We start from the raw sequence: 17,731 nt of genomic DNA on the forward strand, positions 1-17,731 counted from the left end.
ACCTGAAGCTGACACACACACACACACACACACACACACACACACACACACACACACAAAGCAACACCATTAAACACCAAGACAACATAATTATTATCACCATAACTCACTCGCTAGTAAATACAACACCACAAAAGATATTCACCACCACCATCATCACTGCAACACACACACACACACACACATACCACAACCACAATTATCCGAAGAACTAAGGTCAAGGTTTAACCACCACCACCACCACTACCTCAACTGATGTCCCCTCCACCACCACCACAACAACCACCATCCTCACCACCACTACATTCTTGGTATAAAAGAGCAGATGGGAAGGAAAACTGGAAGACGGAGGGAATGCTATTTAAAAGGAAAGGAGAAGCGGATAGATGGGGGAGAAGAGTAGTGGTGAGGAGCAGGGTGGTGGTGTTGAGGCGTGACTATAACCCACACTGGCAGACCACGGATAAATATTTTTACCAAACAGTTTCGGAGAACTCTGCCGCCATTTTTCAAGGGCTGGGAGGAAGGAGCAAGGAGGGCAAGTGTACTACAGAGCTCCTTGTATATAAACAGGTGTTGGGGCGAGATGGTGCAAGGGAAGGGTGAGATAAGTGGAAAGGAGGGGAGGGAAGGGGATAGTTAAAGAGAAAATCGAGTTATATTCATGGTGTGTGTGTGTGTGTGTGTGTAATGATCCCAGTATATCTTATTATTTTTTACTATTGTGACAGATGATGGAGCGTCAACAATATTAATATTATCCACATTATTCCAATAGCCAATAATAATAAAATAAATAAAAATAATAATAATAAGATAGATAATGATAATGTTAATAATTATTAAATTTATTATATTAATTTTACTAAAATTGCGACACGAGCCAATCAAGTTTTTCTATTGCTGTCATTATCAGAGAGAGAGAGAGAGAGAGAGAGAGAGAGAGAAAGGTGGTTACCATGGCTACCGGGGTGACGCAATAAGTCACCACACACGTAACACTCCCAAGATCATGACAGCATGTGACTGTTTGGCTCGGCTTAAGAATTCCAAAATAATCATTGCCATTATTATTATTATTATTATTATTATTATTATTATTATTATTAGGTGTTATTGTTGTTCTTGTTATAAGGTATTCTTATACACTGCACTAGCAACAACAATAATAATAATAACAATAATAACAACAATCATAATAATAATAGTAATAATAATAAGTAATAATAATAATAATAATCTACAACTACACTAACAAATATTGCTATGTTTGAGTACGTATATACCCAGACTATAACAAAACCATACTGCTATTAAGTACTGAGAAAAAAAAATTACCAAAATTGGTTCACAAATCAAATATAATGGTGATGATGATACGTAGATAGATCGATAAATATAAATACAGAGTGAGAATAACTAGGAACGACCTTCTCAATATCAAACCAGTCATCAAGGCCACTCAATACCTCTGCAACACACCGTGACGAGGGCAGCACACAAAAACGAGAGAATGAAAATGAGTATTGTAGTTATTATTATTATTATTATTATTATTATTATTTTTATTAGTGGTAGTAATAGTAGCAGCAGTAGCAGTAGTAATAAATACTACTACTACTATTACTACTACGAATAATAATAATAAATAATAAATCAAATATACTAGCTACAATTGAAAGCAAACACTGAATGCATGAAAAACTATATAAATAGAAAAAGCATAAAAACGCACACTAACTGTGCGGAGAAAGCAAAGCAAAGCCACGAAAAGAACGTAATTACAGAGATAACAAGTCCTAAAAATATACAACTTAAAAATATACACGAAAAGAATATGTAAACGGCGAAGGAAAGAAATATCCAATATCACAGTTTTCTTCTAACAAAGGAGAAAGGTCAAGGGTAAAACAAAATGGGAAATATATAAACGCAACTCGCTGTCCCCGCGCACAATAGCAAGGATACAAAACCAAATAGATTGATCAAGTTTGTCAGGAGAATTATCATGACACTTAAATCTTGAGAAGCGTTTAAGTCATAGGAAGGAGGATAAACACATGCCAGGGGGCGGTTCCTGAGTTTCCCACTGAGTCATGAAAAAAGATACTGGTTTACTCTTGCTTTAGGAAATTGGACACCACGGGGATAGTCTTGAGTAATAGTAGTCTTGTGCATCGCAGCGGCTACCAAGTATATCAGTGAAAGGGATGAAAGAATTAAGATACTGGCTAACTCTTGCAGGAGAAAGTTGGACAGCACACAGTCATATGCTCTTGGCTAGAAGTACAGTCTAGTATAGGGAGGCGGTTCATGAGTTTACGAACGACATCGATGAATCAGGATATTGGCTAACTCGTGCAATAGGAGGTTGGACAGCAAAGGGAGAAGAGTCTTCTTGAGTAGTAGTCCTAGAGGTAGAGGTAGAAGAGGTAGGAAGCAGGGTAGAGGGAAGTATAGAGAGGTCACTGAGTCCTGCGAGGAAATAGGATGGGGGGGGGGGTGAAGAAGCCATGCAGTTATACCACGTTCAAAAGATCAGTTAGCATGTGGAAAAGACAACAAAAGGTAGTAAGGAACCAATATTGCAGCATCACTGAAGACCTGCAGGGCAATCAATGCGAGGGGAAAAGCTATCGCAATGTACGCAAGATCGCCATTAATATATGTATGTAAAAAATATAGACGTTAGTGGAATAATGTGACAAATATAAGGGAAATCACGGAAATAAAAAAAAATCCCTTGCGTGACATTAATACCAATAAAATACACTGAAAGAAATCGTACAGCAATAAATATTTTTACACGACAGCACACACACACACACACACACACACACACACACACACACAGAAAAAAACAGTAAAACAAAAAAACGAACAAAAATATATAAACGCCGCTAACTGCTGAACAGATAAAACCACACTGACCTTTACATTGAGAGAGAGAGAGAGAGAGAGAGAGAGAGAGAGAGTATAGGAAACATGTTACAGTAAAAATATGTATAATGAAATGAAGCAGTGGTGGTGATGGTGGTAATAATAGTGGTAGTGGTGGTGGTGATAATGGTGGTGATGGAAGTGGCAGTTATGGTGTTGGTGGTGGTAGTGAATGGTGGTAATATTTGTGGAGGTAGCAGTGGTGATGGTGGAGGTGATGGTGGTCATGACTGTGGTGAAGATAATGGAGTTAATAATGGTGGTGGTCATGGTTGTGTTGGCAGCGGTGGTGGAGGTGAAGGTAAAACAGTGGTGGTGGTGAAGGTGGAGGTGATAGGGTCTGTGGTAATGATAATGATGGTGAGATGATAGTGGGAGTGATCGTGAAGGCAATGGAGGTGGTGGTGGTGGAGGTCAGTGTTGGGAGCGGTGATGAGGGTGGTGGGTGATAGTGGTGGTGATTGTGGTAGTAGTGGTGGTGATTGTGGTAGTGGTGGTGATAGTGATTGTGGTAGTGGTGGTGATAGTGATTGTGGTAGCAGTGGTAGTGATTGTAGTGAAGGTAATGGAAGTAAAAGTGGTGGTGGGGGTGGAGGTGGAGGAGCGGGTGGTGATGGTGGAGGTGGAGGAGCGGGTGGAGGAGCGGGTGGTGGTGGAGGAGCGGGTGGTGGTGGTGGGGGTGGAGGTGGAGGAGCGGGTGGTAATGGTGGTGGTAGAGGTGGAGGAGCGGGTGGCGGTGGTGGTGGAGGTGGCATGTTTAGTGGCATTAGGATGAACACGCTTCGTTTTAGTGACGTCATCAACTCTGTCCCTCTGTCGCAATGCCGTCGAGTGCATCTCTCTCTCTCTCTCTCTCTCTCTCTCTCTCTCTCTCTCATCCAAACATAATTCCATCAAGGGTTCGTTCAGTTCTTCTCGTCTTCCTCTTCTTCGTCCCTCTCTCCCTCTTTATCCTCATCCCCTCCTATTACGGCAATTCATTCATCTTTTTTCACTCTCCACGGTTCTCTCCCTCTCTTCATTCTTCTTTTCTCCCTCCTCCTCTTCCTCTTCCTCCTCCCCTCCCTTCTCCACTTGCTTCACATGAAACGAATAAAAAATGTATAAAAAAATAGTCACGGCATTAATATATTTATGATTCTGGGATTTATCTGTGTGTGTGTGTGTGTGTGTGTGTGTGTGTGTGTGTGTGTCATGGATATACGCAGAGTACCGCGTCACAAAGTTGGTTAGTTGACACACACACACACACACACACCACTTTGGGTGATGTGGCACTTCGTTATCACATCTCTCTCTCTCTCTCTCTCTCTCTCTCTCTCTCTCTCACGACGTTGCTGAATCACCGAGTAACCACCATTACACTCACCACCACAAAAACAACACCAACAACCTCCTCCAAGTCACAACCTTATCACTCGCATCATCACAAATAACAAAATTTAACAGCACATTCAACACCACTGCAGGGAAGGTTCCACCACCATCACCACCACCACTGCAGTCGCAACAGGACCAATAGAACACACACACACACACACACACACACCACCACCACCGCCGTCCGTCACCACCACTGCAGTCAAAGCTTACGTCGCCATCACCACCACCTCGTCATGTAACAAAAGAAAAAGGAAAAAAAAAAAGGATAATGTTGGGTGGTGGTGGGCAGTGTATGTGTGCCTGTAACCTATGCCACACACACACACACACACACACACGCCGTCGCTAGGAGCTATGGGTAAACAGGTGGAAAGGGAGTTAAGTAAGGGGGGAAGGGGAGAAGGGAGTAAGTATAGGGAGAGGAATAAAGGTGTATAGCAAAGGAGTGAATATGGAAGCGGAAGAGAAGGGAGGAGTGGGAGGATTGAGCAAGGGAGAGGGAGGAGGGGGAGTAAAGATGATGAGGGAGAAGGAAGAGTGGGGAGGAATAGGTAGATAGGGAGGGGGGTGGGGGGTTGTATCGAACCGCGGCTTCGTTCATGGTGACTAAAATATTCCGTGCAGGTCGATGGGTCCTTGACACACACACACACACACACACACACCTTAAGAGAAGAGGAAGCCCATGGAAACAAGACCGCGTGAACAACACTGCCTCGTAAGGGTTACACACACACACACACACACACACACACAAGCCAGTGGCCGGGGTAGAGGGGTGGGGAGAAAGGAGGAAAGGGGGGCAATATTTGGCAACGAAGTGTGTGTGTATATATGTACGTATGTGTGTGTGTGTGTCAGAGTGGAGATCAATACACCGGCGTGAGGGAGGCCCACGCGGGGTGAGGAGGAAGGGGAGGCCGTAAGGGAGGGCGTGAGGGAGGGCCATCGTCGTCTGTTCCTGGAGGTCAAGGTTACAGTGCCTCTGCCGCCACGGTGCCTCGGCCCTGCAGAGGCTTGGGCGCGGCGCGTAGGCCCTCAGCGGCTGGTGGAGGCATGATGAGCGACTGGCAGTGGTGGGGAGGGGTCGTGGGGGGGGCGGCACAGTGTCAGGTATGAGTGTCATGCAGGTGGAGGCTCGCGAGCGGCCACCCACAGAATCAGGTTCAAGGTCAGGGCGGTCCTTGCAACGCCAGGCCGCTAGCACGAGCCTCCCTCCCTCTCTGCTCTACCTCGCCTATCCTTCCACGGCCGCCTCAACAGGAAGCCGCTGCCGCCGACGCCACGCCGTGTCCAATCTCAAAATATGTGCTTTTATCTGCTTCTCAAATCCTCGGCTTCTTTGGGAAATCGATGTGGCAGCGGACGGTCCGGCGAGACTTGGAAACTTCCTAAGTGGCGGAGGTGCCGGGTGCCGCCAGACGCGCCGCCCGGCATGGAAACTCCCTCCCTACGACCGTGATAAAAGGCAGCGTGTAAATACTCCCATGTGACGCAACCCACGTGGCCATCACTCCGCAGACACGCTGCCAAGAAAAGGGTGACAATGTGGTGATGGGCTGCAGGAGCGTCGAGGGTGAGGGCGGCGCAAAAAGAGTGTGTAGCATCCCCGCGCACCTCGCACCGCCGCGTCCGAAGAGCCCCACCTTACGTAAAGCTTATGACGTCATTACCCATAGCACGACTGCGAAGGCTGATTGGCCAGTTTTGATCATGGGTTCTTGCAGCTGTGACTCCCAATACACCTCGGGAAGGGCACGCGGGCGATGACAGCCGCGGGGAAGGGCGTGAGGGCGGCGGGAAGAGGGCGGTGCGGGTGACAACGGTTCCTACGTCGCGGGGTCGGCGGCGTGCGGCAGCGGCCAAGACTCGGGTAAACACAACCACCGCTCGCCGCGCCACGCCACGCCCGCCGCACACGCCTTCCTTTCACGTGGCACCGCTGGCCCTCCCCCGACACCCCCGTGGCCTCACACTGCAGCACACGGCGGCCCGGACACCTGGGTTACGCCAAGGGCACGACGCAGGCCACGCCGGAGCGGGGAGGGCGGCGTGGCGTGGTGGGGTTCTGACGCATCGGGTGGGCGTGGCCTCTCCCAACACGTGGTGAGGCATCAACGTGACTCACCTTTCCACGTGCTTGTACACACCCTGACAGCCTCCGCCCCACGCCTTCCACGCCTCCACGCCCGGTGCAGGGGAGGCGTGGTGCTGGAGGGGCGGGGTGGTGGAGTTTGGGGAGGTGGTGCCAGGATTAGTTTGAGCGTCGATTTATAGAATGGGGAAGCTCAAAACACCTGCTTCTATTGGTGTTGCGAGTCAATAACTTAGCCTTCGCCTCCTCTCTCTCTCTCTCTCTCTCTCTCTCTCTCTCTCTCTCTCTACGATCTCCCGCTACTTCGTGTCTTTAAGTGGCAATGTCGAGAGAGGTCACTGCTGTTGCTGATGCTTCTCTCCTCCCTCTCCCTCCTACCTTCCCTCCCTCCCTTTCTTCCTCCGTCTCCTCTCACCCTCCTTCCTACCCTCCTTCCTTCCCTCCCTCCCTTCCTTCTCCTACGGCTTCTGCTGCTGCCTAGTAAGCATGCATGTAAGTATGTGGTAAGGCCGTACGTGTATTTGTATGTTATTTTTGTGTATGTGCGTGTGTTCGTTTGCTTGGGTTGTCAAGAAAAGAGATGAAAGAATATGGCAGAAAAGGCTTCGTGTGTGTGTGTGTGTGTGTGTGTGTGTGTGTGTGTGTGTGTGTGTGAGAGCAGGATCTGTGACATCCTTCCTTTCTTCAGTCTCTCTTCCTGTCACCACCACCACCACCATTGACGTAATATCACCACCACCACCACTATCATCATCATCACCACCAATATTACTAACACCACAGTCCCCTTACCCTCCCTTCCCCCAACACCATCACCATTACCGTCATCCCCGTCAACACCACCAATTGTCACGGGTGGGTGTTGAGTGTAGGCCGGTCAATAGTTAAGTCACCCCCCCTCCTTTCCTCCCTCCCTCCATTCCTTCTCTTCCTTCCTTCCTTCCTTCCCTCCTTTCGCCCTCCCTTCCCTCCCTCATCGTCATTCACTGGTAAAAAAAGAAAGCGAAAAAGTAAAATTCCTGGAACGTGGAATAAGTGAGAGAGAGAGAGAGAGAGAGAGAGAGAGAGAGAGAGAGAGAGAGAGAGACGAAGGAAACGGCAGGATGTCCTTTAACCGGACACAACAAACTCAACCTTCCTCTCGACCTCCTTCCCTTCCTCCCATATTCTCTCAATGTCTCTCTCTCTCTCTCTCTCTCTCTCCGGTTTCTTATTCCTCCATTGCTTACAGCTCTTCCTTTCACATTTTCCTTTACGTTTCTTTTTTTTTTATTTCTTCACTTATTCCTTTTTCTTCGTGCTTTTAACCTCCTTTCACACTGCTCTCTCTCTCTCTCTCTCTCTCTCTCTCTCTCTCTCTCTCTCTCTCTCAGGAAGGGAAGAGATTGAGGCCAATTGCATTACCTGCCTGCCTGCCTGACTTCTTCTCATCCCTCTTCCTTTGTAAAATAAGACAGGTAGATGGGCAGTCACAGGTGTAGTGTTGACAGGTGTGTGTGTGTGTGTTTGCCCTGTCCTTGTAGCACACCTGTAGCACCACTTTTATTATATACTTCCCTTCCTGTTTGTTCCTCCTCCTCCTCCTCCTCTTTCTCCTCTCAATATTTTCCTCCTCCTCCTCTTTCTCCTCTCAATATTTCCTCCTTCCTCTTTCTCCTCATCTGCTCACCTCATTTTCATGTTTTCTCCTTTTCTTTAGCAACAGATCTTCCTTTTCCTCTTTTTTTTCTTTTCCTTCTTCCACCTCCTTCCTTATTTATCCCTACTCTTTTTCTCCTATGTATTGTCTTCTTTTCTAATTCTCTCTTTTTCCATTTTCTCTTCCTCTTTCGCTAATCTTTCTAGTTTCTCTTTAGTTTCTCCTCCTTCCTTCTTTTTCTTCTTCCTCTTTCTCTACTTAAAAAACCACCATCACCACATAATCACTATCACCGCTTTCATACTCCTGTCATGCACCATCATTTGTCATTCATTATCTTTCCCTCATTCCTCCATTCATTCATTCATCAAGAAATTTATTATAGCTTCTCGTATTCCTTAATTATCTTCCATTCCTCCCTTCCCTTCCTTTATTACCTTTAACCTTTCCCCTTCGTTCATTACATCTCGTTCCTGTATTTTCTCTTAGTCCTTACTTTATTTTTTTCTTCTTCTTCCTCCTTTTAATAGCAAGTTTTATTATATCTTTTTCTTACATCTATTTTCTTCAACAGTTCCTCTTTTCACTAATGCTATTTACTCTCTCTCTCTCTCTCTCTCTCTCTCTCTCTCTCTCTCTCTCTCTCTCTCTCTCTCTCTCTCTGCTGCTGCTACAAGAAGAAAGAGACTAGGAAAAGAAAGAAGCATAATTTTATGGTAACTACATCCGGCTTCTCTCTCTCTCTCTCTCTCTCTCTCTCTCTCTCTCTCTCTCTCTCTCTCTCTCTCTCTCTCTCTTCTGTAGTAAAATAGGAAAAAATAGAAGGAAAAGGCATTATGGTGTCTACATTCTCTCTCTCTCTCTCTCTCTCTCTCTCTCTCTCTCTCTCTCTCTCTCTCTCTCTCTCTCTCTCTCTCTCATTTCCACGAAGAAGTAGGAAAAGACGAACAATAGAGAAAAAGTAGGAAAAGATAAGGAAAGAAAAAAGGTAATATAATATGTCCTCTCTCTCTCTCTCTCTCTCTCTCTCTCTCTCTCTCTCTCTCTCTCTCTGACGCATCAACACAAGCAACACGTCACAACACCCCAAACGGCGGAGGAGTGTTGTTTAAAAAGAAGACAAAAACAAATGTGTTGCAACTCCTTTACCAGCTCGACGCAACACAACAGCAACTCAAGTCGTTCACAGGCGCACGAAAATAAACAAAGACAAACAAACGTAAAATAAAAGGAGCGGGTTCAAATACATACAAAGGCGAGTGAGGGAATTAAAATATATGCAAATAAGGAAAGAGGGAGGGAAAAGGAGGAGGAGGAGGAGGAAGGAGGAGACGTTAGGTAAGGGAATAAAGTAAATGGTATAGGGAAGGGGATTGGAAAAGGAGAGAAAAAGTAAAGGACAAAGTAAATGGGAAAAGAAAGTTAATGGAGAGACGTGAAAAAGGAGAAAAAGTAAGGGAATAAAGTAAGGTAAGATAATAAAGTAAATGGTATAGGGAAGGGGATTGGAAAAGGAGAGAAAAAGTAAAGGATAAAGTAAATGGGAAAAGAAAGTTAATGGAGAGACGTGAAAAAGGAGAAAAAGTAAGGGAATATAGTAAGGTAAGGTAATAAAGTAAATGGTCTAGGGAAGGGGAGTGGAAAAGGAGAGAAAAGTAAGGGATAAAGTAACTGGGAAAAAGTAAATGGAGAGACGAGAAGGGAAGGGAAAAAAAGAGAAAAATTAAAGTAAGTGGGAAAAAAAAGTAAATGGAAAGAAGAGAAGGGGAGTGAAAAAGAACAGAAAAAGTAAAGTAAGTTGGAAAAGAAAGTTAATGGAAAAAAGAGTGAAAAAGGAGAGAAAAGTAAAGGCTATAGTAAGTGGAATGAAGAGAAGGTGAAAGAGGAAAGAAAAAGTAAGGGATAAAGTAAATGGGAAGAGAACGTAAATGGAAAGAAAAGAAGGGGGTGAAAAGGGAGTGAAAAATAAGGGATAAAGTTAAAGGGAAAAGAACGTAAATGGAAAGACGAGAAGGGGAGTGAAAAAGAAGAAAAAAAGAAAGGGATAAAGTAAATGAGGAAAAAAAGCAAATGGAAAGAAGAGATGAAATAAAAAAAACATGTAAAGATTGGGTTGAAATAAGTGAAGATAAGTAAAGGAAAGGGAAGAAAAAGAGAAAGGAATAATTTAAAGTAGGAAAGATATTAGTGCAAAGAAGAAATAAGGGAAGGGAAAATTGTAAAAGAAAGAAAGGAATATGAAGAAAGATCAAGGAAAAGGAAGTGAAGGAAGGGATACAAATTCGACCTAAGGGAAGTAATACATGTTAATAAATAAGGGAAGGGAGGGGAATGAAAGATAAAAAGAGAAACAAATGCAAAGTAAGGGAAAAATTTAAGTAGAGGGAAGTGGAGAAGAACGAAGGAAGGAAAGGTAAAGCAAAATAAATATGCATGTGAACAGAGGAAGTAGTAATTGCAAGTAAGAGAAAGAGAAGGAAGAAAAGAGGATGTGTAAAAAGGTTGTAAAATATGCAGGGGAGTAAAGAAGGGGGTAAATTTATGTAAAGGAGAGAAAAAGAAGAAAGGAGAAGGATAAGTAAGAGAAAATTAAATATGCAGGGGAATGAAAGAAGGAGTTGGTAAATGTGAGTAAACGAAGGAGGAAGAAGAAAGAAATGAATAAGGAAAAAAGTAAAACAGTACAAGGGAGTTAAAGGAATAAGTAAATATAAGTAAACGAAGGAGGAAAAAAAAGAAATGAATACCGTAAGGAAAAAAAGTAAAACAGTACAAGGGAGTTAAAGGAAGAAGTAAATATAAGTAAACGAAGGGGGAAAAAATAAATGAATAAGGAAAAAAAGTAAAACAGTACAAGGGAGTTAAAGAAATAAGTAAATATAAGTAAACGAAGGAGGAAAAAAAATGAATAAGGAAAAAAGTAAAACAGTACGAGGGAGTTAAAGGAAGAAGTAAATATAAGTAAACGAAGGAGGAAAAAGAAAGAAGAATAAGAAAGTAAAATAAATATGCAGGGAAGTTAAGGAAGGAGTAAATCCAAGTAAACGGAGGAGGAAAAATAAAGAAAAGAGAAGAATATGTAAAAAAAGTAAAATAAAAAATGGAGGTTAGTAAAGCAAGGCAAGAAGACTAAATAAGTGAACGTTAATAAATAAATAGCTTCGGAGAATTGAGTTAAAAGTTTATAAAGACTTCATACACATTCTTTTAAGAGTTCCATAACCTTGCGACATGAACGAAAAGAGATCCTGTTTAATAAGTGGCTCCCATGGCGATGATGATGATGATGATGATTACTAAAACTATACTACTACTCCAACTTCTACTACTACTACTACTACTACTACTAATAATAATAATAATAACAACGTCATCTACATATTAATGACCCTCACCTCTCACTCTTTCACTCACTATGATAAACATTTTACGACTTTAATTATAGAATGAAGGTCAATGTAAAAAAAAAAAAAAAGGAAAAAAAAGTAGGGAATTCCAAAGTAGAAGGTGAGGCAATACTCTGTGTGTGTGTGTGTGTGTGTGTGTGTGTGTGTGTGTGTGTGTGTGTGACATGGTGAAATAGCATTGTTAGTGGGCGAAAGGTGAGTGAGGAGGGAAGGGAAGGGAAGGGAAGGGAAGGGAGGGGAGGGAAGGGAACGAGGAAAAGAAGGTCGGGAAGGGTAGGGAATGAAAGGGAAGGTTAAGGAAAAGAAAGGAAGAGGAGGAATGAAAAGGAGAGCGAAAAAGGGAAATGAAAATAAGGGATAGGACGTGAAGGGCAGGGAATGGGAGGGGAACGGTTAGGAAAGGGAAGGGAAAGGAAGAGTGAAGGGGAGGCCAGGGAAGGGAAATGGTACAGGGATGGCAAGCGAGGAACAAGGAGGAAAAATAAAAAAAGAAAGGAAGGTGGGTGGTGAGTGGTGGTGAATTAAAGTTGTTGTGGTGATGAAGTGGAGGTGAAAAGTGATGTGGAGGAGGCCCGCGTCATGTGTGTGTGTGTGTGTGTGTGTGTGTGTGTGTGTGTGTGTAGAAACTTACTCAACCATTCACTGATAATGAGGAGGATAAACATGATAGTAGTGTGATGAAAGAGGATGATGGAGGAGGAGGAGGAGGAGGAGGAGGGAAGTGAAAAATGAGAATGAGGATGAAGAGAAAAATGATAAGTAGGAGAAAGAGACGGAAGAGAAGATGAGGAGAGAGATAAGAAGCAGGATGAGGAAGAGAAGGAGGAGAAGGGACGTGAAAAATAAATATGAGGAGAAAGAGGACGAATATAAAAGTAAGAGAGAGGGAAGAGATAAAGAGATATAAGAAGCAGGATGATGATGATGATGAGGAGGAGGAGGAGGAGATAGAAGGTGAGGTAGGTAACGAACATTGCTCACCACCACCACCACCTCCTCCACCCACCACCCACTCCACCCCTCCACCCCCACCTATCATCACCAAATAACAGGTTCTTGTCTAGCTACTCATGCTATGCCCCCCAGAACATTTCCCCCCCCCCCCCTCAGTAACCTTCTCCCCCTTCGCCTTACCATCTCTCCCCCACCCACACCACAAGCCTGATCTACCCTCCTTCACCCTCTTATCTTCCCTCCACGTCATCTTACCTATCATCTTCCCCCCTATACCACCTCCTCTTTTCACCCTTTCCCTTCATCTCTTCTCCCCCTCTATCATCTTTTCCATTCTCTCCCTTCGTCTCCCTCTACTTTCTATTCCCTCTCTTCATATCTTTTCTCCTTCCCCTCCATCATCTTCCTCTCCACCTCTCTTCTCCCTCTCCCTTCCTCTCCTTTCTCCTCCACCTCCACTATCGCTAACCTACCCTCTTCCCTCACCTCCAAATACCCTCCACCCATCCACCTCTTCTTTCTCCTCCTCCTCCTCCTCCCACCAACGCTCCTCTTCCACCTCCACTATCCATTACCTCTCCTCCACCTTTCTCCTCTCACTTGCATTCACCAACAGCCCGAGGAAACACACACACACACACACACACACACACACACACACACACACACACACACACACACACACACACACACCCTACGACCTACACACACGCATCCCACGCCTTCCATTCATTCACAAACTTACACAGCCATACACGAGAGAGAGAGAGAGAGAGAGAGAGAGAGAGAGAGAGAGAGAGAGAGAGAGAGAGAGAGAGAGAGTTTCTGTGTGACGTTCGTGGTGGTGGTGAAAAGCTACTGCGAAGGACAGGGAGGAGGGAAGGAAGGAGGAATGGAGTGGAGGGAAGTGGAGGGAAGCGGGAGGAGGGACCGACGTTAGCGCATGACAGTAAGGCACTTGCTAGCTCTCCTCCTCCTCCTCCTTCTCCACCTCTCGTTCTCTTTCTCTTCCACCTCCCTCTCTCCTGCTCTCTTTTCTCTCTTTCTCTCCCTCATACTAACTCGAGAGAGAGAGAGAGAGAGAGAGAGAGAGAGAGAGAGAGAGAGAGAGAGAGAGAGAGAGAGAGAGAGAGAGAGAGAGAGGAAAAAAGTTACCTTGATAAAAAAAAAACAGACCAAAAAATAAATAAATAAAAGGAAGCATTGAACTTTAAACAAATACACACCACAAAAAAACGTGACTTTCACTCACGCAAAACCGAATAAACAAATGAAAAAAAACTATAACAAACAAAAGAGAAAAAAATGGCGCAACAGAGGGAGGGAAACAAAACATGGAGAATAGGTGTATATGTTAAAGAGGAGGAGGAGGAGGAGGAGGAGGAGGAGGAGGAGGAGTTGTCGCCCGTAAGAAGCAAATCTCTAACACTGCACTGCACCAGAACCATCCCGTAACAGGCACAAGAGAGAGAGGGGGAGAGAGAGAGAGGGGGAGGGGGGGGGATTACACTATCTATCCTTCCTTCCTTCCACGAATTAAGCCAATGAGAGAGAGGAAGAGGATGAGAAATGAGGTTGTGGAACAGTAATAAAACTAGGAAGGAGGAGGAGGAAGAGTAACAGGGAGAGGAAGAGGAGGAAGGTGGAAGAGGAGGACGGAGAATCGTGATGTGGTTTCAAAACATTTAAATACAAATGTAAGAAAAAACAAGAGAGAGAGAGAGAGAGAGAGAGAGAGAGAGAGAGAGAGAGAGAGAGAGATTCAATGAGTGACACTGTCGCTCCCTTGACAGCAAACTGGGTGGAAGAGGAGGAGGAGGAGGAGGAGGAGGAGGAGAAGGTAGAACTTTCAAAACTGGCCAAGCTCCTCCACTTACACACACACACACACACGTAGGCCACTTTTAATTGTGTGTGTGTGTGTGTGTGTGTGTGTGTGTGTGTGTGTGTGTAGTGGGGCAAGTAGTACCAGGAAAAATCTTGTAGTGGTGGAGGTGGTGGTGGTGGTTGGATAACTCCTTGCACCACCACCCACCACCACTACCACCATCCACCATCTTTCATATGAGACACCACCACTTCATCACCACCACCACCACTGTCACCACAATTAATGAACTCTCAACACCCTCTTCACCGCCATTACACACCATGCACCACCTCTGACTAAGTGCCCCCTCTTGCTTCATCACCACTATCACAAACACCAACCATTACCATAATCATCACCACCTCAACAACTGATAAAACTACTACCTCTCTCACTACCACCATCACCACCACAACCATCATCATCACCAACACCACTATTGTCAGAAAAGCATCACTATTTTCCGTGAATCCCACTGTTTCAACACCACCACCACCTCCACCAATTGAAGTACCTCCTCTTCCTCCATCACCACCGTATCCGCCACTCTCACCACCACCACCACCACCACCAAAATCACTAGCTCCTCCTGCGCCATCACCACCACCACCACCATCAATAACACCGTATCGACAAATTTATTAAGCAGCCCACACAACGATTACTTTCAACCACCACCACCACCACCACCACCACCACCACTATCAGCAATGTCATCACCACCACTGCCACCACCACTAAACTATTTCCCATCACTCGGAAACATCCCTGCACATCATTATCACCACCATCATCACCACTATCACCACCACTATCACCTGGCTGCGTGGGTATCTCCAGGTAAATCTCTTCGTCATTAGGGACAGGTAAAGTTCCGGTTCAGGGAATCCCTTGAACAGGTATGCATGACTGTCACTTTTCAACTCTCTCTCTCTCTCTCTCTCTCCAATGCCATTTGTATCCTCGTTTTCTTTTTCTTTCTCTCACTTGTCTTGTGGCGTGCCTACCTGTCCACCTGCTGTCACTTTTCACACACACACACACACACACACACACACACACACACACACACCTTCTGTCTGTTTGTGTTCGTTCAGTATAACAACAGCAAACTGCCATCTCATTACCTTTATCACGACGTATTATTCAACCATTCAACCTTCCCGTGACATTGCAAGGTAACATATGTCCGCCTACTACTACTACTATTACTACTACTACAGCTACACTACGCAAGTGTCTCATGTTATAAAAAAAAAGTATGTCCGTCTCCTGGTTACCGAATCTATCAATAGTAGCAAACATATTTACGGATACAAGTTCTCTCCCTCTCTTCTATCCCCCCCCCCCCTCACACACACAAACACACGCACGCACGCACGAACAAGGTGTTGCGTCATACTTACGTTGTCCATGGCGACGACGAAAGCGATGAGGACGAAGACGAAATAAATAGTAACTTCAACAGCGAGGAACGAAAACAGAAAAAAATAACCACAAATAAAAATACGGAAGAATGGAAATAGAAAAAGGAAGAGAGAGGTTGAAGGGGATTGAATAACGAGGACGAGGATGAGTAGTAAGGAAGAACAGGTATGAATAGGGATCAGGTCAGGATTAGGGAGGATTAGTATCAGGAGGAGGAGGAGGAGGAGTAGGAGGCAATGGTAACAGTCCAGCGCCACGTCTCACCCGTTCGTGTCCTTTGCCAAGAAATTACGTCATAAGCCCCTGCCATCTCTCTCTCTCTCTCTCTCTCTCTCTCTCTCTCTCTCTCTCTCTCTCTCTCTCTCTCAGGGCACACCTTTCCTCCACTCATGATGACGCAGGTGAGCAGTGGTGATGACGATGACAACACCACCATCCCGCCAACACTGTAACACCGCGACAAGGGCAAACACACACAAAACAGGTGGTGGTGGTGCTGGCTGGTGCGGAGGGAGGGAGGGAGGCGGGGAAGTAGACAGGTAGGGGAGAGGAGGAAGGGAAGAGAGAGTTACTCCTAGCCCGCCCGCTCACTGCCGCTGCAGCAACGCAACTGACGGTGGTGGTGGCTGAACATCTCGCGGTGGTGATGGTGGTGGTGGAAGTGGTGGAGGTGATGGGGGCCAGTGTAAAGGAGGGAGGGAGGGAGAGGAGGTGGAGGAGGAACTACACGTATACAGGAGGCCCACAATGAAAAGAGGTGGAAGAGGAGGAGGAAGTGGGAGTGATACATAACACCCATAGAGGAGGGTACTAACGAGGGAGTGGGGAAAAATGGAGAGGATATTGAAAGGAAAAGTAAGAGGGTAAGAAGAGGAAAAGGACTAAGAGGAAACAAGTGAAAGCGAGAAAAGACAATGAGAGAGAACCAAAATGAGAACAAGGTATAGAACAGAGAAGAATGAGGAGAAGAAAGGAGAGGAGAGGAGAGAAGGTGGAGGAGGAGGAGGAGAACGTGAAGGGCAAGCAAGAACGCAGCCTGGAGGAGAGGGTAAGGAGGAAGGTTTTGTGTGGAGGAGGAGGAGGAGGATGATGAGGAGGAGGAAACAACAGTCGACAGATAGCAGATCATCAGGAAAGTGGTACAACAAGAGAGAGAGAGAGAGAGAGAGAGAAGGGGGGTGGGGGTCAAATGGGCAGCAATTACACAGCATGAATCGACAGTGTTACGTAAGGAGCGACAGAAACAAAAGACGTAGTAGGAAAAAAAGGGGAAGAAAGAGAAAAAGAGGAAGAAGAAAATAGTAAAGAAAGACGAGAAGATTGAAACGATTACAGGATGGATGACATAACCGATCACACACACACACACACACACACACACACACACACACACACACACACACACACACACACACACACACACACACCGTCGCCGCCATTAATCAGGCCCCGATAAGGTGAGCACAGGTAAGTGAGGCGGCAGGTAATTAACGCATCATACCTACAGGTGAGGTAACACTTTCCTCCTCCTCCTCCTCATCCTCCACTTATTTTTCCTCCTACTCCTCCTCCTCCTTATGCTGTTTTTTTCTTCTTCTCCACCTTTTTTTTTCGTATCTCCCTTTTCTTCCTCCTCCTTCTCCTCCTCCTCCTCCTTTTGTTATTAATTTTGCTTCTCCTAATCCTTTTTTTCCTCCTTGTTCTATGATTCCTCCTCCTTTTTCTTCTTCTCCTCTTCTTTTTTCTCCTTCTCTTATGCTATTCTTTTCCTCCCTTTCCTCATCCTTTGTGTCGTTCTTAGTATTACATTTTCTCCTCCTCCTCCTCCTCCCTTTGCTGTTATTTTTCCTAATCATCCTTTTTTCTCTTTTCCCTGATATTTTTCTCCAATTTCTCCATCTCCTCTTCTTTCTTTTTCTCCTCCTTTGCTGTTACTTTCTCTCCTCCTCCTCCTACTTTTTTTCCTGTTATTATTTTTTCCTATTTCTCCTTCAACTCTTCCTCCTTTTCTCTCC

At 45.1% G+C, this 17,731-nt stretch overlaps 1 protein-coding gene and 1 long non-coding RNA gene across 4 annotated transcripts in view; one reads left to right on the forward strand and one right to left on the reverse strand.

Moving 5' to 3' along the window:
- LOC127008152 (DNA-directed RNA polymerases I, II, and III subunit RPABC3-like) overlaps positions 1-16,328 on the reverse strand; it is a 69,592-nt gene extending 53,264 nt beyond the window's left edge. The window contains exon 1 of one of the 3 annotated variants that reach the window (XM_050879808.1): positions 15,695-16,328. Coding sequence is in view for 1 of the 3 variants with exons in the window: in XM_050879807.1 (XP_050735764.1) it covers positions 5,997-6,000 (4 nt within the window). In the remaining 2 variants the exon portion in view is untranslated. Of the gene's footprint in view, positions 1-4,309; positions 4,334-5,996; positions 6,019-15,694 lie in introns of those variants that run through there. The other 2 variants (XM_050879807.1, XM_050879809.1) reach the window with 2 other exon arrangements.
- Positions 7,589-14,853, forward strand: LOC127008153 (uncharacterized). The gene is made up of 2 exons (XR_007760845.1): positions 7,589-9,527; positions 9,660-14,853. It is a non-coding gene; the product is annotated as an uncharacterized LOC127008153 (long non-coding RNA).
- Positions 16,329-17,731: the final 1,403 nt, after the last annotated feature.

Source organism: Eriocheir sinensis, chromosome 37 (assembly GCF_024679095.1).
Source record: "Eriocheir sinensis breed Jianghai 21 chromosome 37, ASM2467909v1, whole genome shotgun sequence".
Lineage (NCBI taxonomy): Eukaryota > Metazoa > Arthropoda > Malacostraca > Decapoda > Varunidae > Eriocheir > Eriocheir sinensis.